This window comes from Vanessa atalanta, chromosome 20 (assembly GCF_905147765.1).
Source record: "Vanessa atalanta chromosome 20, ilVanAtal1.2, whole genome shotgun sequence".
Taxonomy (NCBI): domain Eukaryota; kingdom Metazoa; phylum Arthropoda; class Insecta; order Lepidoptera; family Nymphalidae; genus Vanessa; species Vanessa atalanta.
In genome coordinates this window covers 9,727,983-9,752,142 of record NC_061890.1, presented here as the reverse complement: position 1 = coordinate 9,752,142, position 24,160 = coordinate 9,727,983, and the positions used below count along the sequence as shown (strand labels likewise).

The 24,160-nt window shown below is 32.9% G+C and overlaps 2 protein-coding genes across 2 annotated transcripts; both read left to right on the top strand.

The window, feature by feature from the left end:
- The first annotated feature begins 6,617 nt into the window (after window positions 1-6,617).
- On the top strand, window positions 6,618-10,779 carry LOC125071963 (cytochrome P450 6B7-like). Its single transcript, XM_047682413.1, has 2 exons — window positions 6,618-7,997; window positions 9,567-10,779. The coding sequence occupies exons 1-2, from the start codon at window positions 6,755-6,757 to the stop codon at window positions 9,734-9,736; spliced, it is 1,413 nt and encodes a 470-aa protein (XP_047538369.1). The 5' UTR covers window positions 6,618-6,754; the 3' UTR covers window positions 9,737-10,779.
- Window positions 10,780-21,321: 10,542 nt separating this feature from the next.
- Window positions 21,322-23,609, top strand: LOC125071704 (cytochrome P450 6B7-like). The gene is made up of 2 exons (XM_047682051.1): window positions 21,322-22,714; window positions 23,046-23,609. Exons 1-2 carry the CDS (start codon window positions 21,334-21,336, stop codon window positions 23,213-23,215), a joined length of 1,551 nt encoding a protein of 516 aa, XP_047538007.1. The 5' UTR covers window positions 21,322-21,333; the 3' UTR covers window positions 23,216-23,609.
- Window positions 23,610-24,160: the final 551 nt, after the last annotated feature.

Sequence of the window (24,160 nt, the reverse complement as noted above, 5' to 3'; positions counted from 1 at the left end):
CACACAACCACGGACATAAGCACATAGTCATAAAAATCCACGCACACAAACGTATTCTTGTTTAAAATCAGTTGTATTATTTTTATGATTTTAACGCTATCGGTAGTTTAAATTCTAAATATATAACACGTCAAATTAAGCAGCACTGCTATATATAATAATATTATATATACAAACCTTCTGCATTTCTGGTATATGCTTTTAAGTAGTTTTTTCGGTTTGGTATTACAGAACTTCTCCATATCTATCCATTTATTACCATAAATAGATAAATATCATTCATAATATACTTAATTTTAGATTAAGGAGAAGAACTGGTACGAAAGTCATAGCTGTTAAATCTATTAATAAATCAATAATATACATTATACCTCGTAACAATCATATACAATTTATATTCATATATTATTAACATATACTTATTTATAGTAAATTATTTGTCATTTTCAACGATTATCATTTAATTTTTGAAGCAGTTAGAAAAATTTTGACTAAATTTGAATATTATTATAATTTTTTACGCCTGATTAATAAAGCGTTCTCCACTCGTATGAGCACAATGCTCTGATTATTCAATCAGGCGTATCTTACGCGTTGTGGCGTCGCTATTTTTAACCATTATTGAATACACAGCTTTAGTAAACAGCTATTTTTTAACTATTAGATTTTTTTTATGTTTAAGAATAGGTAAATAATAAATGCTTTGTTAAAATTTTTAATTTTTTTAATATGTTCAGTATACATATTAAAAATAAAATAAAAATACAATTAATCATGTGACCTGTCACCTGTCAGCTCCACCAACGTATCAGGCGACTTGTTTACGTTAATATAATCTTGAAGAAAAAGGAGTTCAGATAATAAACACATTCATTAATAAGTTACTAGCACCAACTAATCAATATGATAATGAATATAAACGAGAATATATACAAAAGGCTCCCATACAAAAGTTCCTCTTTCTATTTGAACAAAGAAGGCCTGTGTATAATGCCTTTACTCTGTGCTTGCGGATGTCGTCCACTGTCTCCGGAGTCATTGTCACGTCAAAACTAACACATAATACGATATATCTAAAGGCAGTTCTTCGCTTGTCATGTGGTGTTAGACTTGGTATTTTGTGTTATCGAACAAACACGTCACGCCACGTCATGTCACGTCCTAAATGAAACCCGTGATCCTAATATGTGATAATATCGTAATAAGAATGCTGAGAGCAATCAAGTATCAAAAATTGACAAATACTTGGAAATACATATTTGATATTTGAATTATTTGCTGATGTTGAAGCTTGAGAGCCGAGATGGCCCAGTGGTTAGAACGCGTGATTTTTCATGTGCTTAATATGTGTTTATAATTCATCTCGTGCTCGGCGGTGAAGGAGGAATATATATATATAAACATCGTGAGGAAACCTGCATGTGTCTAATTTCAACGAAATTCTGCCACATGTGTATTCCTACCAGTCCGCATTGGAGCAGCGTGATGGAATATGCTCCAAACCTTCTCCTCAAAGGTAGAGGAGGCCTTAGCCCAGCAGTGGGAAATTTACAGGCTGCTAATGTACGCAATGTAATTGAAGCTTAGTATCAAATTAGGTTTTCTATAGGAAAAACGAACCCGGGGCGTTTGAGTGAAATTACTTAAGAACGCGCATAAAGACGTTACACGCCACGTCTTCCCGCTCACTGATGGTGAATACGTATATTTTATGATTCTATCTACAAGGACCGGTATTTCAATGATTTGTGTTGATCATATGTCATACATGTATCCGAAACTGTTTTTTTTATTTGATTAAGCAGGATGCTCTTCAATACATCGTGCTGTGAGGAAAGTCTTCATGCCTCAATGGGGTAGTGAAAAATAGAAGAAACAGAAATATGATTCAAATGTCCGTGATACTCAGGAAATGTACATCTTTTGCGAAAATATATTGGAATATTCTTTTGTAATAAAAATTTATAAATTTATTTCGTAAGAGAGATTTACAAATAATCGCTTACGTCAGTCCTTATGTATCATGTGATAATGTTTTTCGCGTTTCATATATACAATACATAGCTGGATTAAACTTAACAAAATTCAGTTATATATTACCAATACAAGAGATTCATGTGATGATGTCCAACTGTTTGACGATGGTTGAAAATTAACCATCATTTGATTATTCATCTAACTGGATAAATATTAGTTAAATCGTGAAAGTTTACAGACTAGAGGGACGTATTAAATTTGTATTAAATAGGTATTAAAAAAGCGAAGTACAATGTAATTACGTAAGTACTAAAATTCCGAGGTCATACAACATTGACAAACTATATTTCATAAATCATAATTAATTATTCATTTACTTGATCAGACATTTTTAACTTTGCCGTTTCATAGATTCAAGTCAATTTTAAAAAATACATTGGTAAAGAAGGCATATTATTCGATACAAGATGTATAAAGATGATAAAAAAGCGTGGAGTTAATGCTAGTGGAGTTAATGCAGGAGAAATAACATACATGTATTTTTTATTTTTTAAATTGTATTTAACTAACATGACTGTATTTTTAGCTATTGAGAAAGAGTAACTACTGGGTTTCTTGCCGGTTTTTCTCGGTAGAATCTACATTCCGAACAGGTGGTAGCTTTACTTTAAATAGTTTGTTAAATGACGATTCGAAAGTGCTTGTAAAAGCCTACTTGAATAAAGTATATTATGATTTGATTTTGATTATTGTAAGCACTGTGGTCATCAACATCAACATGAACAGAATCGCCAAAAGCGTCGTCATTGTTCTTTAACATTTTTCTAAAACGGTCATGAGCAAACGGATCTCTGAATTTGGCACTTAATATTGTTTGATATTTTGAAGTATGCTCATAAAAGCACTTTTGGATCGTCATGGTACAATGTTGAATTAAATGTAAAGAACCACCGGTTCAGAAAGTATAGCTACACAGGAGAAATAAGAAACTCTTTTCCGTCATTTTAATTACAGAGTTCGTCAGTAAAGAATAATTCATTTTTTATATATCTTACCCTAGAAATCAATAAAGTTAAGTCCAAGTGAACTGGAATTGAAGGAAACTTATTTTTGTAGTTTAATTTTATCAGGTATCAAGGTAATGTTTAACGGCCCGGTACTGTATTGGAATTCAGTTACCTGTAATCGATACACGTGCGGTTCGAACTGTATTTTTTTTTAGAAGATGATGATAGATGAAATACTTGGCTTAATTTGTGCACCCAACGAAGTTTTTATCCCATCATGTATATGACCTGTCGATCTTGCGAAGAGGACTTGTATTGAACAGCACATGTATGATCAATTAACCTTATTTGTAACTCGCCATACCCTGTTCAAGTTAGCTTCATCTTTTTTGACAGACGGACCAGTGTGAGAAACAGAAAATATAACAGTCGATGGAACGATGGAATGCGTAATTCAAATTAGACTTCAATTTTTTTTTAAAGTTATTTTTCTAAAAAGCGTTTATAAAATAAAAAGGACCCCCGTTCATAACAATAACTTAACAATGATCTTTAATAAGGATTTTTGTAACTTGTAGCAGTTACTGCCTGTTATTCTCGTCTGACCGATGTAACGTTGTACAAGGGTCTATTTTTTCAGTGTTCCTATATAAATTTTACTTTTAAGGAATAACATATAATAGAAAAAGTCTTAAAAATTTCGGATAACGCTTGAATCTTTAGGAACTTTTGTATTATATGTATTTTTATTAATTATTTTTAAAATCATTAAATTAATAAAATAATATGATCTTCATTGCAAAGTTATGTCGATCAGAAAAATTTACATCTGTCAAAAAGATCAAGCTAACTTGTACAGGATATAAGTAATTACACGTATGGTTGGAAATCAGTTATAAAATGTCAACAAGTTCGTTTAGTATATCGGACATCGCTCTCAATAGTATCAAAACTGAACAACGATGAGTCAACTTCGATTGATGTAGACGAGTTCATAGTAACATCCCTAGTCAGTGAAAATTCGGACGCAATAATGGGTGCCCGAAAACCGTTACTCAAAAACACACGGCCTATCATAATGTCATACAACATACTACATATCAAAAGTGATAGTGAAATCGAAACTTTACAGAATTATATTGAAGTTTAATACATTTTGTATTTGTTTATGTTTCTAATGTTAAAACATTTTGGACGTACACTAAAACTTCTGATCCTTTATAATAATTAACCGTGTTAATAAAAATAATATAAAAATATAATATTATTGCCTTGTATTTATTATCAGTCAGCTAGGGTGACCAAGTCGGTTAAAATATGAGTATAAATGGAACAGGAATAATATTTAAATGTCTGTAGAGACCCAGAGATAACCGAGGCGCTAAATACTAGAGTTAAAAAATATTATATTAATCGTATTTTTACATTACATTAGCAGCCTGTAAAGTTCCCACTGCTGGGCTAAGCCCTCCTCTCCCTTTGAGGAGAAGGTTTGGAGCATATTGAACCACGCTGCTCCAATGCAGGTGCACCGCGACGGGACGAGATGAATTATAAACACAAATTAAGCACATGAAATTCAGTGGTGCTTGCCTGGGTTACTCGAAATCATCGTTTAAGATGCATGTGTCAAATTAAGTAAGAAATAAATAAATAATTAGGCGATTACATACAAGGCTCACACTATGTATTGTATGTTTTAATCAATTCTGTAATAATAATAATTTGATTTTTGAATTGTGTTGATAACATTGATATTAAATAAGAGGGTACTTTGACTTTTCTGTTCAATATTGTGAGTCACGTGATTTGTAGTGAGGCTTATGTAAATGATGGAAGCTCGGTACATTACTCTTTCTGGAGCAGCAAGGTGTTAACATTTAAGGTACGATATAATTTTGTGATATAGTACAATTGTTATTGCTTGTTAAATTATTGATGAATATATGAATTATGTTTTTTTTGCAATTATCAAGACACAAGTTAGTATTAAGGTAATTGGTTCTAATGTAGATATTAATTGATAAAATATTACGATTACTACAGCTATATAATGGTTAAATAAATATTTGTGTTTCATTTATAATCTTTTATTGTCTTAAAACCTTAAAATATAATAAAGAAATAGATATTATCTTAAAATATCCTGACATAATGTATTAAGTCTCTATAAAAAATCTAACACATGCTTTCTACCACTGGGCCATCTCGGCTCCAAATATTATACAAAATATATCATCATTGTAGTATACAGTTGTATTAGAGGTCGCCCATTGGTTGAAATATATTATCTATAGGTCATAAAATTGTATGTATAAGATAAAATACAACAGTTATTGACGTTTTGACTTTGATATGATGTGTGTTGTATTTGACAGTAGGTACGAACGTAAATTATAAAAATGTCTTATGTATATGAGTTTTGCTGTTTGTTTTCAATTTTTTAATTTTTAATTTGAAGCAAAAATTCAAATAACAGAAGCGAACCAAAGAAAAAGTTATAATAAAATGGCAGTAATACTAAGGGCGATAAAACAGTGAAGTATTTCAAATGATTATATATATATTTTTAAATTATATAAGAAATAAGACTTTTCTGTGTTTATTCTTTTTGTAAATTAAATTCGTAACATTTGTGATTTCTTATGTTTTTCTTTTAAAAAGTATTTATGATTCAATATTATTTAATATAACGATACTTTTTATAGATATTATTAAAATGTAATAAAACTCATGTTATACTTTTGAGAAAGGAAGACAAAATATTTTGATTAAGACAGATTTATCTAAAACTTCTAAAATAGTAAACTTAATATAATTTTTATGATTTGATTTTTATTATTGATAATTTTTTTTATTAGTCAAAATAATTACAGTATGTAGCAATGTGTATCATGCCAGTTTAGTGGGTTTAAAAGCAAGCACAACCAGAGCATAATACAAACTTGTTCGACATCTAACTTAACATAAAAATAAAGTCTGGTGCCGGTTTTTAAATATTTTACTTGTACCTGTTTAGAAATGTGTTTTCGGTTAATTACTGTTTGGTGATGGTGATGATGCATGATCGTCTGATTTCGGGCACGGCGGCCAATCTCATAGCAAACCAGCCAAATACGCAGAACATTTTATAGTGCACAAGTGTGTACGCAATCAATTCAAACAATAATAAAGCATATATTCCCTCTCTCGCATAATCCGATTCGACGGCAAATCCAACACTGGTATTGGAAAGAGATCTAGCGCAGGATCAAACGGTTTTAATTGCTTGCTGAGTTAAGGAAGGTTACACACTTCAAACGTCTAGATTCCGGGCTGAGAATTTTTCGACAGAAAAACCGAATAATCTTCCATCGGTCCGACCCGGGGTTTTAAGCTAGAACATCGGATTCTGTATCCTTACATCTGGCCACTTGAACAATGAGACAATACAAGAAAGGATAGCTTGTCACGCTAGTACAATTTATCCAATAAAATGTAGTTGTCATTACATTACACAAGGATAAATAATAATGAATGTATCCTTATTTCATCACTTGAAATATGGTTCCCCTACACATATTGTAACGCAATTAAAGTCTATAAATGTGGCCTGTCGTTAACAGAAAACACTTGAATTACAAAGCTACAAAATGATAGTCCTGTATTCAAGTATCACTCTCATACTTGTGGTTGTGTATTCATTGTATTACTATGTAACTAAGAATCACGATTATTGGAAGAAGAGGAGGGTGCCCTATATAAAACCCACACTATGGTTCGGAAATTACATGAATTATATTTTATTTAGAAGAAATTTGCCGAAGGTCACGCAGGATATATGCAGGAAATTTCCAAACGAGCCCTACGTCGGAGTCTTCTATGGCACGGATCCCGCTCTCATCATCAAAGACCCTGACCTTATCAAACTCGTGATGGCAAAAGATTTTTGTTACTTCAGCCATAGAGAGGTATCACAGCACCTACACAAGGAGTTAATTACGCAGAATATGTTCTTCAATGGAGGTGACACGTGGAAAGTTCTACGTCAAAATTTAACGGCTCTCTTTTCATCCGCCAAAATAAAAAATATGTTTCCTTTAATTCAATCTTGTGCTAGTGCTTTGGAAGACGCTCTGAGTAAAGAAATAACCAATCAAAATACAGTCGAGATTAAGTCTCTTTTAGCGAGATACACAATGGACTGCATTGGATCTTGTGCTTTTGGTGTAAATACTGGTACGTTAACGAACAAATCACCGACTAACCCGTTCACAATAATGGGCGAAAAATTATTTGATGTTTCAAACTATGGAGGATTTCGATTGGTCAGCCGTGCGATGTGGCCCTCCCTCTTTTACAAATTAGGGTTCACACTGTTCGAAAGTGATATACAGATTTTTTTCCAAAAATTACTAACCGAAGTTTTTGAAAGCCGAAATTACAAGGAATCGGCGAGGAATGATTTCGTTGATCTTATTTTGGGTTGGAAGAAAAAGACATATTTGTGTGGCGACAGCATAACTAACTTCAATACTGGAGCTAAGACAACAATAAGCCTGAATGTAGATGACAATTTACTGATCGGTCAGTGCACACTCTTCTTTGCTGCGGGATTCGAAACGACATCGACTACGACAAGCTTTTTACTTTACGAACTAGCAAAGAGAAAAGATGCTCAGACCCGTGTGCTTGAAGAAATCGACGACTATTACCAAAGACACGACGGCAAGATACAATATGAGTGTATCAATGAGATGCCATTTGTCCAAGCGTGCATCGACGAAACGCTTCGTATTTACCCAGTTCTGGGTAACCTTACTCGCGAAGTTGGCGAAACCTACACTCTTCCCACAGGTCTATGTTTAGAGAAAGGCACGCGAGTTCATATACCTGTCTATAATTTGCATCATGACCCAGATAACTTTCCGGACCCTGAAGAATTTCGCCCAGAACGGTTCTTGGGTGATGAAAAAAAGAACGTAAAACCGTTCACCTATATGCCTTTCGGTGAAGGACCTCGAATATGTATAGGTAATGTACTTTTTTATATTTATCGTATAACAAGTTTCCGCTCGCGTTAGAAAGGGAGGGATGTATTAGTTGTCCTTTTCTGTACGACTGAAACCACGTATGCTTCAACATGCATAGGAACTAAGACATGAACGGGTAACAAACGAACTCACTATACCATTTATAATATAATATATTAATAATAACTGTGCCTGCTGCTTTACCACCATTTCACCCTCTCGGAGTGAATTAGAAAAGCAGTCTATGTCCTTCCTGGTACTCAAAATATCTCCGTACCGAATTTTATCCAAATCAGTTCTACGGTGACATCGTGAAGAGGTAACAGACAGAGTTAAATTCGCATTCATAATATTAGTATAGATTTTAGGTTAACTTTAAATAAATATTTTTGTAAATAATCGGACATATTAAGAAACTATCGAGATACCTGACACAAATATTATAAGCAATAAGTTACTTTTTTTTTTTGTTTAGGTCGCTGCATTTCTGCGCCAAGGCAATATAATAAACGTTAAAAAAACAAGTTATGTATAAAATATATTACACATCAAGGCTAAGTCTAGATTATTCTATAGAAATATACATTCAAAAGATTGAGAGTTTTCTATTTGGAGAAATATCGTAGCTGAAATCTATACTAAAATTATAAATTCGAAAGTAGCTCTGTCTGTCTATTCGTTTGTCTGTCTGTGATAATTTCAATGTCAAATCACTGAGTATAATTTGACAAAATTTATTATGAAGCAAAATTTACATTGTACAAAGTACATACGACTCAGCTTCAAGCACTATCTTCATCACGATTGTAACTACAGGCACAAGGGACGTAACATCTTGGTTCCCAAGGTTGGTGGCGCATTGGTGATGTAAGGAATGGTTAATATTTCTTACAATGCCATTGTCTATGGGCGGTGGTGATCACTTACCATCAGGTGGCCCCTTAGCTCGTCCGCCTACCGATATTATAAATAAAAAAAAGAGTTCAAAAAAACAACTAATGCTACCGAAACCTACCGGGTGCTATCTGAAATATTCAAGGAAATCAAATAGAGACAAAATTTCAGACTACATATATATCATGTATGGTTTACGGACCGCATACATGTGACATACTGAGGGATAAAATACACACATAAATAAACAATCTATTCGGTAGGGCTTTGGGCTAACCCGTATAGGTATCACTCCCTTCCCTCCCTTCCTCATAGACATTGCGATAAGAAATATTCCAATACCAATTCCTCACAGCACCAACGCGCTGGCAACCTTGGAAACTAAGACATTTTATTTTCAGTAGGACAAACAACAGTAGATACAATAACAATATCACACAGTTTATAGGTAATTCAAATTCCTTTTTCAAAATTCTCTGTGTACCATCAATCCAACATAATCCTGGAAGGAGTCGATTATTTCATCGTTTCTTGAGCCTACTTTATAATCAAGCCTTACTTATAAGCGTTGTTTAGTTTGACACTGTTTTCTTTCTTTCCATCATTAATGATTTCCCATTTGAAAGAAGAAGAGACAACATTGTTTAAGTAATCACCCTGTTAAATCTGTTTACAGGAATGCGGTTCTCCAAGATGCCGATATTTGCGGGTCTCCTCACTATGTTGAAGAACCATAGTGTCGAGCTGGCTAAGGGCATGCCTCGCACTGTTGACTTTGAACCCCGAGCCCTCGTAACTCAGGCGATGGGAGGAATTAATATTAAGTTTAAACGTCGTAAGGCATAAATTACGTACAAAAGAAATCAGCCTTCTTTATATAAGAGCTTATTTTAATATCAGAATGATTACGTTCATTTATTTTTATTGCTATTTTTGTTAATAGTCAGTGTTCAAAATTTAGTAACACTAAAATTCGTCGATAGCTACGAAACTAAAACAATAACGTTTATCAAGCAAATGAACTAATTGTATTCTGTTTGTGTACCTATGAATAAATAAATAAATAAATGAATGGATAGATGGGTGGATGGATGGGTGAACGAATGAACGAATGTATGAATGAATGAATAAATAAGTAAATAAATAAATAAATACTGATGTACATAAAGTTCGAACTCCTATTAATAGTTTTTGATAATAAAGTCGCGTGGGTCAAACGATACTTGACGTAAACACTAAACATTGCATCTGTAATTCATTTGCCTGCTCTACTAATATATAAGAACTCGCCTCGTATACAGTTATATCATAATTTTACATAACACTTGCTATGATATCACAATTATTATTTTCGTTGAGTTTCAACTCTGTTCCTACCGAATAGTTAGCGAGGTAATATAAAGTCGATCAATTTAAGTTCAACTTAAACTTATCATATCTAAATCTATTTCGGTATTTATAATAATTTTAGTTGTCTTTTTATATAATTTGCTAGATTCAAGCTTATATACCAATGGTATAGCAGCTTCCTTGGTAAGACTTAGTGCAGGCCCGTGTGGGAAAGTACCACCACTGATCCGATATTCTACCGCCTAACGGCTATACTTAGTAATGTTGTGTTTCGGGTTGAAAGGTGAGTGAGCCAATTAATAAACATTTAATATAATTTCGATAAGCTTAAATACCTGTATGTGAGTTTGGTGGTCTGACTGTCAAATAGGTCAGCATTGGCCATAAATATTGGAACTTCATATTAATCATTCTTAATATTAAACCAAAGAGCCATCAATATTGGGAGCTAAGAAGTCCATTGTGACTATTTTGTAACAATTGTTAAGTACACTGGCTCATTCACTTATCAACCCAGAACACAACAAAAATAATTTTATCTGTGTGGCGATAGAATATCTGTTGTGTGAGGGAGCATCTGGGTGGTACTTACCCAGACGGGCTTGCACAAAACCCTAACACCGAATTAATTATAAGTGAAAGCTTAAAATAATAATGTATTTTAAACATATTATACCCGCCCATGTTTTTTGCGTGGCTAGTCTATACAAGACCGTATATTTAAATAAATTTAAGTTTTATTTTTACATTCATTAAACAATATTTATAAACTATGCGGTCAATATATTAATTTTAATTAGAATAAGACACACTGTTTAATCAATATTAAAATCAAAATCAAAATATCCTTTATTCAAGTAGGCTTTTACAAGCACTTTTGAATCGTTATTTATCAAACTATTTAAAGCTACCACCGGTTCGGAATGTAGATTCTACCGAGAAGAAGCCAAGACTACTCTTTTCTACATCTAAAAATACAGTCATGTTTAATAAGATTGTAAATTAACATGGTTATTTTTATTACTAACAGTATTTAAAACGGGATATTTACCATGTTTTTTATTATTATTTGGTGGAGCTCGATATTCGACATTATCTACAATTGTCTTGTTCCCCAAATAATAATAAAAAACATGGTAAATATCCCGTTTTAAATACTGACAGTCATGTAGGTTAAATACAATTATATAAGTCTGTTATGACTCCTGCCTGGAAGTCAACAAGCATTAACTCCAACTTCTTGCGTTTGGGTAAAATAAGTTTGGGATCATATCTAAACCACCCAGAAATCCTCATGACGCCCTGACTCAAATAACAATCACAATTTTTTATCGCAATCCGTCCAACCGTTCAGGTGGAGTTCAGCTATATATAAACGTACACATTTTATAGAAGAGGAACTATAATGTTGCGAGAATATATCTTTATACATAGTATACCTTTAGAATGAAGTCTGAAATTCTACATAACTTTACTAAACCCGAAAAATAGATTTTACGAGTATGCATTTTAGTCTTATTAATGATATCTATAAATAAATCTCATTTTATTTGTAAATCTAAGATCCATACAGGGCTTTGTGCAAGCCTGTCTGGATAGGTACCACCCACTCATCAGATATTCTACCGCCAAATAACAGTACTCTGTATTGTTGTGTTCCGGTTAGAAGGGTGAGTGAGTGTAATCACAGGCACAAGAGACATAACAACTTAGTTCCCATGGTTGGTGGTACATACGTGATGTAAGGAATGGTTAATATTTCTTACAGCGCCTTTGTCTATGGGCGATATGCTCGTCCGACAACCAATACCATAAAAAAAAAAACATTTTTTAAATAACATTTGGTAAGATGTATTATATAGTCTGTATTGTTGTAAAATATTGTACTAAAAGGTTTTTTAAAGAGGCTTGGCTATAAATAAATAATATAGTGACATGCCTGTTGCAATGTTTTTTATTTGACGGTAGCATTTTGAATTGATTGTAACGATGATAACATATCTTTTAGCGTCCTGTTGATGTACAGGCGGTAATTTCTAGAACGGAACAACATTATCAAATCAGTTCAAACAGCAACAATAACACAATAATAATTTATAAATAAAAAAATAATGAAACCAACTCCAAAATTTGAAACAGCTAGTGAACTAATTTTGGGACGAAGAGTAAAAAATTACATCTTTATCCGTTCAGTAGTTCGTAAAGAAGTTACCAAACAAACTCTTTTGGACTTCTGCATCAACTTTATGGAATAACACAATAATAATTACTATTAGTGATAGTGGTAATAATAACTCTTAGTATTAGTGGTAGTAGTATGTTTAATTGTAGTGTTAAATTTGACCATCAATAAGTAAGTGTAATGCTCCTATATTGAATAAAGGAATTTAAGTTTGAGTTTATACAACTACCTACCTATATTTGCCTATGTATATATCTGAAGCTACTAGATAGATTTTGATGAAACTGTTAGATTGCATCACAAACACCGATCCCACGGCAGGCAGTTCTGACTTTCCTAAGATATATATTTCCAGTGGGCCAGTGGAGTGTAATATGGCCTCACTCACTCACTCACTTTTCCAATAATTAATGAGAGTTCTGAGCCCAGCGTTGCTAACATTTTTAAATTAAAAAATCGTCACTATTATATTGGTACTTTTTATTAAATTTTAGTAAACGTAGGAAACCTGTGACTAACATACATCACCTATATTATAATTTTTGGATTAATTTTACAAAAAAAAAGCTTTAAAATCACTTTGTGTTTGTATAATTAGTTAGATACTTATCAAAATAAATAAATTCGCACATTTATATCTTCAAAAATTTAAATTACTTCATGTATTGAGTTTCATACCCCCTCGATATTTAAAGAGTTTGTCTCCGATGGGGGATCCCCAATTCTAGAACACCTTCATTATTGTTCATATTTCTATCTTGACAAAGAATAACAATACCATAAGTTATATTGTATATACTATATTTTATTACCCATTGTATATTTGGAAACAAACATACAATTCTTCATACCCAATTTTACCTCCGTCAAATAGGTACATAACGCGAAAATTCAAAATAATGATTATTTTTAATATATACTATGTATTTAACTTTTTATATATTAGGTTTTTACCAATAGGACACGGCACCCGAAAGGCTTATACTGTAACTTTATTTGGTAATGTGCCAACATTACTCTAGCACCGTGTGAGGTAAGGGACAAAGAAAAACATGTCAATCGACATTTTTCAGCTTTGATATGGTTTGTAAAGGGAGAAAATAAGGTAGTCTACCAGGACCCCATATTATAGGTAAAGACGACTCTGATAACATACTTATATTAATTAATCGAAATATATACATTTATCTCCAACGGAACATTCATTTTGTCATATTTATATATTTTTTTAACCCGTCTGAAGTTAAAACACATGCGACATTGACTTTAAGAGATATAAGGGTATAAAGGATATCCGTATTAAAAGTCACCGAAAGTCTCTTTCGACATTTTTTACTCGAGAATTGAGTTTTTACAGCCAGCCAGTACATGATAATGTTAGTTAACAATTGAACATCATTCTTCTGTACAATAATAATTATTACACTGACGTATTACGTCATAAATGTATTCAAAACAAACTTAAATACATAATTAATAACTCGTAATGAAAAAAACTATACAATTTTATGGAATATTCTTGAATGTTGTGTTTATTATAATAATTTGTTTATATTATAGTCATTTGAAACGGTTTCCGTTCAGAAATTGTTATTGAAGATTAGTAATTAAATTCAGGATTGAAGATCTTATTAGTTTCATGAGATACTATAGATTTATACCTTAGCTTTTTTTATGTAAAATGTAAGTGGAGCGGCAAATGAGCCACCACCGCTCATAGACATTGGCGCTTTTAGAAATATTAACCATTCCTTACTTCGCCAATGCGCCACCAACCTTGGAAACTAAGATGTTTGTCCTTTGTGCCTGTAGTTACACTGGCTACCAAGTATTGTTGCTTGGCGGCAGAATATCTGATGAGTAGGCGGTACTTACCCGGACGGGCATGCACAAAGTCCTACCACCAAGTAGAAGTTGTATGACTATGTCTAATGTTCTAACGAAAATTACGGATTCCAATCCGGAATCCAAATTTAAACTTATGTCAGTCAAAGCATGAGGTCCTGTATTTGTCGTTTCCTGCGAATATATAGCAACATGCAGCGGAAATTCAAATCTTCTCTTCAAGAAGGGGGAGGGTTTTGATCCTGCAGAGGGTTATTTAGAGGGTGTTCCTCTAATAATTTATAAATGTAATTAAAAACTGTTTGTCATAAATTTTAGATGTTTTTCTTTGAATCAATAATATAGCTTTTTCTGAATCATTTTCGAATTAAAATTTGGAAAATCCATAAGTGCTCGACAGTCATTGAATCGTATAAAAGTAGAATACTTCTCGCCAAATTTCAAAGTTAAAAGAAAAAAAATTATATACAACATAAGTATTTGGACTTTTTTATTAATTATTGTATATTTAAACGACACCAAATAAAAAGCCATTCGTAATACCATCAATTACTAAAACGAATTATAGAAAACCGACCAAGTGTAAGTTGGACTCGCGCACGAAGGGTTCCGTACCATTGACTAGGTAAACAAGCGTAGGTACACACATTTATTGATATCGAGCTAAAATAGGCAAAAAATGATGTTTTTCATTTTATCGCAGTTCTTGAGATACAGCCTGGTGACAGACAGACGGATGGACAGACAGAAAGTGAAGTCTTAGTAATAGGGTCCCGTTTTTACCCTTTGGGTACGGAACCCTAAAAATATCATTTTTGATCGATCGTCAAGGACTATCTATGACTATGAGTCGTGGAACATTAACAAGATAATACTTGAGGAAGATATGAGTCGGGTTGATTTATGTTTGCATGTATAACACATAATATTATTTGTTTACATTTTAATATCTTTTAAAATTCTTGAGTTCATTATATTTGATTTGTTACATTGTTTTAAGAAGTTATAATTATAAACCATATAAATTTTATAAAAGTTATGAATTTTGTATTTCTTGTAAGGACCAATCAGAGCGAAGCATTTGCCTCGAGCGGGGTTGAGGCGCCATCTGGTTGACAGATGTTGAGACAGATTTGACGGATACATTTTGGTTGATTAGAAAAAGGGACAGATTGAGTTGGATCTTGAAAAGTGTAGAAGACTGCCTATAAAAATTCAGATCGGTGCCCTGAACCCGCTGCTCGGTGTTGATACTCGTTAAAGTGTTAATTTGTTGACTTATTATATATACTGTATTAATTAAAATACTGTAATTACATGATAATTGTTTTCTGTGCTTGTTCTTTCCCCTAATGACGCCCACTAAACCCGTAACCATTGACGACGATGTCAACAAGAATGACGTTCTCCGACATATATATAGAAAAATAAGTGAAACCATCGTTAAATAACAATTGCAATGCGATTATTCGATGTTTTGCATTTTTATTATCCGTAGATATTACTTAATCACTGTGATCAAGCAAGATTGTATATTATGTCGCGTGTACAAACAAAAATAAAACATATGCTGAGATGCAAGTCACGTAAACATCTAAGTCGATAGTATTTCTGTAAACAGAATATTTATAACTTTTGCGTAAATTACGCAATCGAAGAAAGACCAAAGGTAAACAAACCATTGCCATACGAGAATATGGTTTGCTAATTGCTCTGCAATATTATACATTTTTGATACTCTGTATTGTTGTGTTCCGGTTAGAAGGGTGATTGAGCCAGTGTAATCACAGGCACAAGGGACATAACATCTTAGTTCCCATGGTTGGTTTCCCAAGGCGCATAGGTGATGTAAGGAATGGTTAATATTTCTTACAAGACCTTTATCTATGGGCGGTGGTGACCACTTACCTTCTAATGGCCCATATCCGCCAACCAATGCCTTAAAAAAATACAACACTATTCCACTTAAGTTTGTAGGTATATCCACTTTAATTTAACTTCAAAAATTTCGATTACAGCTTTGTCGACATCTCGTCGAGTCGTTCGATTACACCAATTTTTTCAGATATTCATGCGTTAGAATATATAAGATCTCGATAAATGATATTACTTTAAGTTAATGTTAAAGTTACTGTTCATCTTTATTCTTCATGTGTTTGAACTATTGTTTTTAAGGGGTTTATCTTTAAGCATGTGTGAGCCTCATGACTGTAGAAGCCACGAAGTTGACCCTTTAAACTCAGAACAGTTCGGACACATCAGAGTCGTATAGTGCAACCTCTGCCTTGGAACTTTTCCCGAATATTTCATCGTGTCTTGGCCACAACGTCGATCCCGGCTACCTAAATTGTTTAGTGATGTCAAACGCCTTATGTACGGATGATGGCAAGAGGCCTGACTGTATTTAATATAGTTGCCTCTGCGATGGAACATCATTCAATATGTTGATATACTATTATTATTTTTTTTAGCATTAGCAGCCCGTAAATGTCCCACTGCTGGGATAAAGGCCTCCTCTCCCTTTGAGGAGAAGGTTTGGAGCATATTTCACCACGCTGCTCCAATGCGGGTTGGCGGAATACACATGTGGCAGAATTTCGTTGAAATTAGAAACATGCAGGTTTCCTCACGATGTTTTCCTTTTTATTATAATTATAATTATAAACACAAATTAAGCGCATGAAATTTCAGTGGTGCCTGCCTGGGTTTGAACCCGAATTCATCGGTTAAGATGCACGCATTCTGTCCACTGGGCTATTAATATATATAATTACAAAAATTGAGAGTCCCATACTTATGATCTTAAAGTGACAGTGATCTTAAAGGTACAAGTATGGAGCTGAAAGTTATAAAGCACCTTGGGAGAGATTTATGACTAAACTGGATAAAGCTTTGCTTTCGACGGTTATTACGATATACGCAGGTGAGCTAACCAACCAATGAAGTATTAGCTTGATAATGTATTTATGATCCAAATCTTTATTTGTATTTGGTTTAAGCTGTTGAATTGAGTTACACCGGTTAGTTGTCTTCAAGCTGGAATACATGTATACCCAGGATTACTGTTTGGTTGAATATATTGAATATATCAAGTAGGTGGTACCTAGATGGGCTCGCACCAAATCCACCAAGTAATATATAACGGATTCTTGCCAGTTTCTTCCAGTAGAATCTACATTCTAAACCAGTGGTAATTTTATCTACTTGAAATATCATCTTGTAACATGGCGGCTTCAATATAGAACATTTTGATTGATTAAAATTCGATATCCCATTATCAAATTATGACAGATAATTTCGAAGTAAGTCGAAACATGATTTGACATTTTCAGGTTGGGTCCGGTTTAATCCAGCCAGAAAAAACCTAAAAAATGTTCATCTTGAAACATGAACAATGATTGCATAAATCTATGTAATTATAAATAATGGCAGCATCTGTCTGTGAATTTAAAATACCTGCCTTTTTTTAAATTATTACAGGCATTAAATCAAAACTACCATTATTTTCAGTACTTATTAGTCTTATTGGAGAAATTTAAAAACGAGTAAAACTTACAAATGTAAATAAGAAAAATATTAGAGAGAAAAATCTATTTTGGATTTTTATGAAAAGTGACCATATACTCAAATACTAGATAACTTTACGTATGTAAAAATATTCCATGTAAACTACAAATTAAACGCTGGCAAGACTCAAAAGTACTTGAATAGCAATCGTTATCCGTCTTTTGTATAGTTGTTTTTGTATTTTTGTTGCAAACTGTAACTAGTGTTTAGTGCCACAATTATTTACATAATAGGATTGTTTAAGGTAGGTTTCCATTACAATCGTTTCTAATATCTGCACTTGAAACACAGTTCGTCTACCAACAATTACTTAACATTGTAATAATGATTTATATACAAATGTTATAAAGAGGAAATATTTTTTTTTTGCAATCAAAATCTGTAACTAACCGATTTTAGTAATTCCTTCAGCAAAAGTAAGATTTCAGCCTGAAATAATGTAAATAAGCAAGTTGTAAGAAAAAGCGCTAACAAGCTGCTAAATCCACAAGCGCGTTTGTACTATTGTAGTTACAAACTGAACGCCGCGTGCAAAGCAACTGTACAGCTGTCCGATTATAACTTAAGGTCATTACAGAACCGACTCTTGAAGATATTCTATACTCATAATTTGTTAATTTTCCATTTGTATAAACGAAGCTTTATATTCGTCTTCATAACGAAGAATGTTTTGTTAGAAAATTAGGGTATGATTTGTTTTGTAACAATACTAGACACTAATTTAATGTATCCACTTTATAATAATTCAATTTTTAAAGACGAAAACTATTATGTCAACGTAAATAATATTAGTTATTTCAAACTACTATGTAATTTTGTCGTCTCAACAATCAATTGACGTTAGGTCTTGTAATTACACAGATTGCATTTAACTTGTCATTTCCAGTGTTTCTAAACGTGTGTCGACGTTTTATCATTCAAATACGGTGACCACAAAGTTTGAAAATTATGGAATACTCGATGAACACCTTACACGATCAATATTTTAATGAAAGATTTGGTAGGTTTTCAGAAGATAATGGTTCAATAAAACAGTCTGAATATATTTTAAGTTTACACATTGCTGCTGTTAGAAGACTTTTCCCACAATTCTGCTACAATTTTTGCGGTCATTGTCAGAGTTTCATCGGATGAAGAGGGAGATTAGTGAAGTGGAATAGAATAGATGACATACACAAATTATTGAATGCCTGAATTTGAATCTTCAGTCCTATAATATTTCCTACTTGGGGCAAAACATTAGTTGCAGTCCTACTTAGTGTTATTGTGTTCCGGTTTGACGCTAGTATATTTACAGCAAAAAGGACTTTTTAGTTACCCTAATAACGTATTGGTTACCAGGGAGTCGTATTAACTATTTAAGAATTAGTTTACAGAGCCAAATTTATACGGATTGCGGTAACCACTTAATATAAGTTGGTCCATTTACCAATCTCGTTATGAGAATTATATTCTCTGAGAAAAATTGCCATTTATCAATAAGCGGCGTATCGTATACTCGTAACTTTATATAACCGACGGTTTCTTATTCTGTCACCAGCGAGTCGTTAACAAAAAAAAAAAATTCTATTTTTCTTAAAAATATAAACTAATTTAATACTTTTAGTTCTTTCCCTGAAATCAAATTAAGGTCGGTGGATGTCCGACCCAAAAATAATAATGAAGGATTAGAACGTCAACGTCCCTTTACTTCCGCAAACACTTAAATAACGTTTTCTGCGCAGTGTCCATTGAAAGTGGTCCCGTGGGCGGAATTCGGTCAGAACTTTAATGGTTTCGAAATATAATACTTATCTGTAGCGTTAGCAAGCAGGTAATGACGCAGCGTCAACTTGTTTCTCTTTACTTTTTGGATGGGTAAGATGGTAAATGGGGCAACTGATAGTGCCCTGAAGTTGTCACTAACGTCCATAGACAGTGTAAGGAATATTAATTATCCCTATAGTTATATTGGTATATAGTTGGCTATCTGAACGAATTACAAAATAAAGAATTAACCATACAAAATCATTTCAGTGATTCTTTTTATATTTGTAAAATCATCAATTAGTCTCAAATTGTTAAATTACACTTTACTCAGGACTGATTTAAATTATTTCAAAGCAATAAAGCAATTGTTTATATCTGTAAAAAAAAAGTTGATATGATATCAACTTAGGAAGTTAGTGATAAGGAAATAAATACACTGAAAATCACAGGAAACATTTACTTAAACTACAGAATTTAAAGTTTTTTTACTTCTGATTTTTTTAATTTCTTCCTCTGATATTATCCAAGTTTGACATAAAGTTTGAGCTATCTAGGGCTGTGAATAACGTCCATTTTTATGATGTAGTTAGGCGGACGAGCAAATGAGCTACCTGATGTTAAGTGGCCACCACCGCGCATAGATATTGGCGCTGTAAGAAATATTAACCATTCCTTACATCACCAATGCGCCACCAACCTTGGGAACTAAGATGTTATGTACCAAGTGCCTGTAGTTATACTGGCTCACTCAACCTTTAAACCGGAACACAGCAATACTGAGTACTACTGTTTGACGGTAGAATACCTCCTCAAGATCGATATAAAGTGTTATTGTTCATTAAACTGAAAGAGCTTAAGATAATTAAAATAAAGCTAAAGAGGTTCGAGAATTAAATTTTCATCATTTAAAAAAAATATGTCTCTCGTATGGATTTTTTTTGACCAATTATTATTATTATTAATGATTCATGTAAAGTCAAGTATAACCAGTGCTAAATGATAATTTATCTTAAATTCATTTAATTATAATAAAATAATGTAATTTCTCCTTTGTACTATATTCTTTAAAATTATGTTTATATTTTTTCTTTCAAAGAATTTCTTTTCTTAAAATTTATTAATATATTGTAATTGACGAAAATCAATATAATTAAATCTAACACATACGCACGCAAACACGAATCACAATGAAATTGTATCAAGTATAATGGAAGAGTGGGCCCACCTGCCAAAAGCACTGTGGTAATACAAGAACGGTCCCAATTTTCAGATTATGATACTGCAGATACAGCAACTGCAAAAAATATATTTTTATTTAATTTTTAAGACCCGTTCAGTGAGTTATATCAAAGGAGAAATCTGAAAATAATGTTTTCTACATTCTAAGTCTGTACATAATGAAAATATAGGCATTTGCAAATAGCAATATTAAAATCGCATAATATTTTGTCCAGTCCAGGTACAAACGGTAAAAAATACTGGAATTACTAACTAATCTCCATTTAAACACTTATCATGCAAAAACCTTTGCATTAGTTGGTATATTTAAATAAAGAGTTCGAAATTCTTTTGAAACTATTTTACACGACAAAAATACGAAATACTTAAACGCATTATTTCCTACGTCATCTAATTTTCCTAAAACAACTAAGCCGTGGTTACCCTACATATTGAGACTTAGTTAGCAGCGAGTGTATAAATAAGCATGATTGTTAACTTACTTAAGATAAATGAAGTAAATAGCTACAAAATGATGGTGGTCTATCCCATTTTCACGGCCATATTTGCCGTTATATATTTATTGTATTATTATATAACTAAGAATCATGATTATTGGAAGAAGAGAAATGTGCCTTATTTGAAACCTACGCTATTATTTGGAAATTATAAAGAATATATTTTCTTCAGAAAATATTTTCCGAAGGTCGCGCAAGAGATTTGCCGAAAATTTCCTAATGAGCCATACGTCGGAGTCTTCTACGGCACGGATCCCGCTCTCATCATCAAAGATCCGAACATTATCAAACTTGTTATGGCAAAAGATTTCTACTACTTTAACTACAGAGAGATATCGCAGCACACACACAAGGAGTTAATTACCCAGAATATGTTCTTCAATGGAGGTGACACGTGGAAAGTTCTACGTCAAAATTTAACGGCGCTATTTTCATCTGCCAAAATGAAAAATATGTTTCCTTTGATTGAATCTTGCGCGAGTACTTTGGAAGACACTTTGGGTAAAGAAATGACCAATCAAAATACAATTGAAATTAAGTCTCTTCTAGCGAGATACACAATGGACTGTATTGGATCTTGTGCGTTTGGTGTAAACACTGGTACGTTAGCAAAAAAATCACCGTCTAACCCGTTCACCATAATGGGCGAAAAATTATTTGATGTTTCAAACTATGGAGGATTTCGAATGGTCAGCCGTGCGATGTGGCCCTCCCTCTTTTACAAATTAGGGTTCACACTGTTCGAAAGTGATATACAGCACTTTTTCAAAAAATTATTAACTGACGTTTTTGAAAGCCGCCAGTACAAGGAATCTTCGAGAAACGATTTCGTTGATCTTATCTTGGGTTGGAAGAAAAAGACATATTTGTGTGGCGACAGCATAACTAACTTCAATACAGGAGCTAAGACAACAATAAGCCTGAATGTAGATGACAATTTACTGATCGCTCAGTGCACACTCTTCTTTGCTGCGGGATTTGAAACGACATCGACTACGACAAGCTTTGTACTTTACGAACTAGCAAAGAGAAAAGATGCTCAGACCCGAGTGCTTCAAGAAATCGACGACTATTTCCAAAGACACGAAGGCAAGATACAATACGAGTGTATCAATGAGATGCCGTTTGTCCAAGCGTGCATTGACGAAACGCTTCGTATTTACCCTGTACTGGGCGTCCTCACTAGAGAAGTAACGGAAGACTACACTCTTCCAACAGGTCTACGTTTAGAGAAAGGCACACGTGTCCATATACCTGTATACGATTTACATCATAATCCAGAAAACTTCCCGGATCCTGAAGAGTTTCGTCCAGAAAGATTCTTGGGTGAAGAAAAGAAGAACATCAAGCAGTTTACTTATATGCCCTTCGGTGAAGGACCTCGGATATGTATAGGTAGATACTTTGTATATATTATATTCATATTTAATTTACTAAATCAATGTCATGAAGCAATACTCCTAATCCTCCTCAAGATTGGATATCGATTTTTTACGCTTAAAAATTTTAAAAATAATTCTGCCATTTTTAGAAAAATAAATGGATTAATTTATCAAGTCAACCGAATTTATAACCTTTTATATTATGTTCATATCAATTGATATGTTTTACTCTCTTCGGAACTCTTACAACAATTGATTCAATTTTGCCATATAATTTTTTTTTTTGTATTATTTACTAATTCATTTAATTTATGTTCGTTTACAATTATTGAATTTCATTTTAGGAATGCGGTTCGCAAGGATGCCGATAGTTGCGGGCCTCCTCACTATATTGAAGAACTATAGTGTCGAGCTGGCTGAGGGCATGCCTCGAACTGTTGACTTTCAACCCCGAGCCCTCGTCACGCAGGCTATGCAGAAAATTAATATTAAGTTTATACCTCGTAAATTATAATTATACATAATGTCTTGTTTACTAATATTGACCTTAATACATGTTATGTATCATAACGATTTGCTATTAATTTGTTATATGATAATAATGTCACTCAGGTTAATTGGTACTAGATTTTCTTTGGTGATTAACATTTGTTCATCGAGCTGGTGTCTGAAAGTCTTGTAACTATTCGTTTATCTAAAACTGACTGTCTTAATCTAAAAAAAATATCTTACAACATCAACACATTTTGATGCGAATTGAACTGCGAAAGGAATATTAAATTTTGCTGATAATTAAAGTTCAGTTAAACAAATATAATCACCAATTAACTGATTGTTTCATTAAGTTTAAAGGCTTACAGGAATCTATAGTTAATTTATTATACTATAAAGCTAAAACTTATCTATCATTTATCGACTTCCTATTGACAATCTTCGTATCTTATGTGAAAAGGATCGTATCTAATTATATCGTTATCAATGTGTGTTCAAGATTATTTGTCGTTGCATTCAAACTGCGTATAAATGAAGCTATTAGTAAAACCACAAGTCCTACACGTGGATAAATATATTTATGCATCGTGTAAACTTTAGAATTAAAACCGAGTTTACAAATAATTAAAGTCAAGGTACAAATAGTACTTATTATTCACTAATCATTATTATTCACGATTAATATCGTGACGTTTAATGTATTTATGTTCTCTTGGATCGAGTCTAGTTGATGGAAAACGTGGAGCTTATTCAAATCCGGGAAAACAGCAATTTGTAGTTCGTGTCATCTCCTGTTCGGCGGTTAAGGAACACGTCGATAGGAAACATGCATTGTAACGGAATAACCACTAAATGAGGAAGTTAAATTTCCTCATTTTGATTTCCGTTATATAATTTATTTATTCCTTTATCTCTAAAATAATTTCTGGTAACAATGCTTCTAAGTGTAGTGGATAGCTTAAAAGGT

What these genes read in the sequence shown, in the direction of transcription:
- LOC125071963 (XM_047682413.1), top strand. Translation starts at nt 6,755, where the DNA reads ATGAATTATATTTTATTTAGAAGAAATTTGCCGAAGGTCACGCAGGAT. An exon ending in AGGACCTCGAATATGTATAG is followed by an intron (nt 7,998 to 9,566) that starts GTAATGTACTTT and finishes ATCTGTTTACAG; the next exon opens with GAATGCGGTTCTCCAAGATG.
- LOC125071704 (XM_047682051.1), top strand. Translation starts at nt 21,334, where the DNA reads ATGATGGTGGTCTATCCCATTTTCACGGCCATATTTGCCGTTATATAT. An exon ending in AGGACCTCGGATATGTATAG is followed by an intron (nt 22,715 to 23,045) that starts GTAGATACTTTG and finishes ATTTCATTTTAG; the next exon opens with GAATGCGGTTCGCAAGGATG.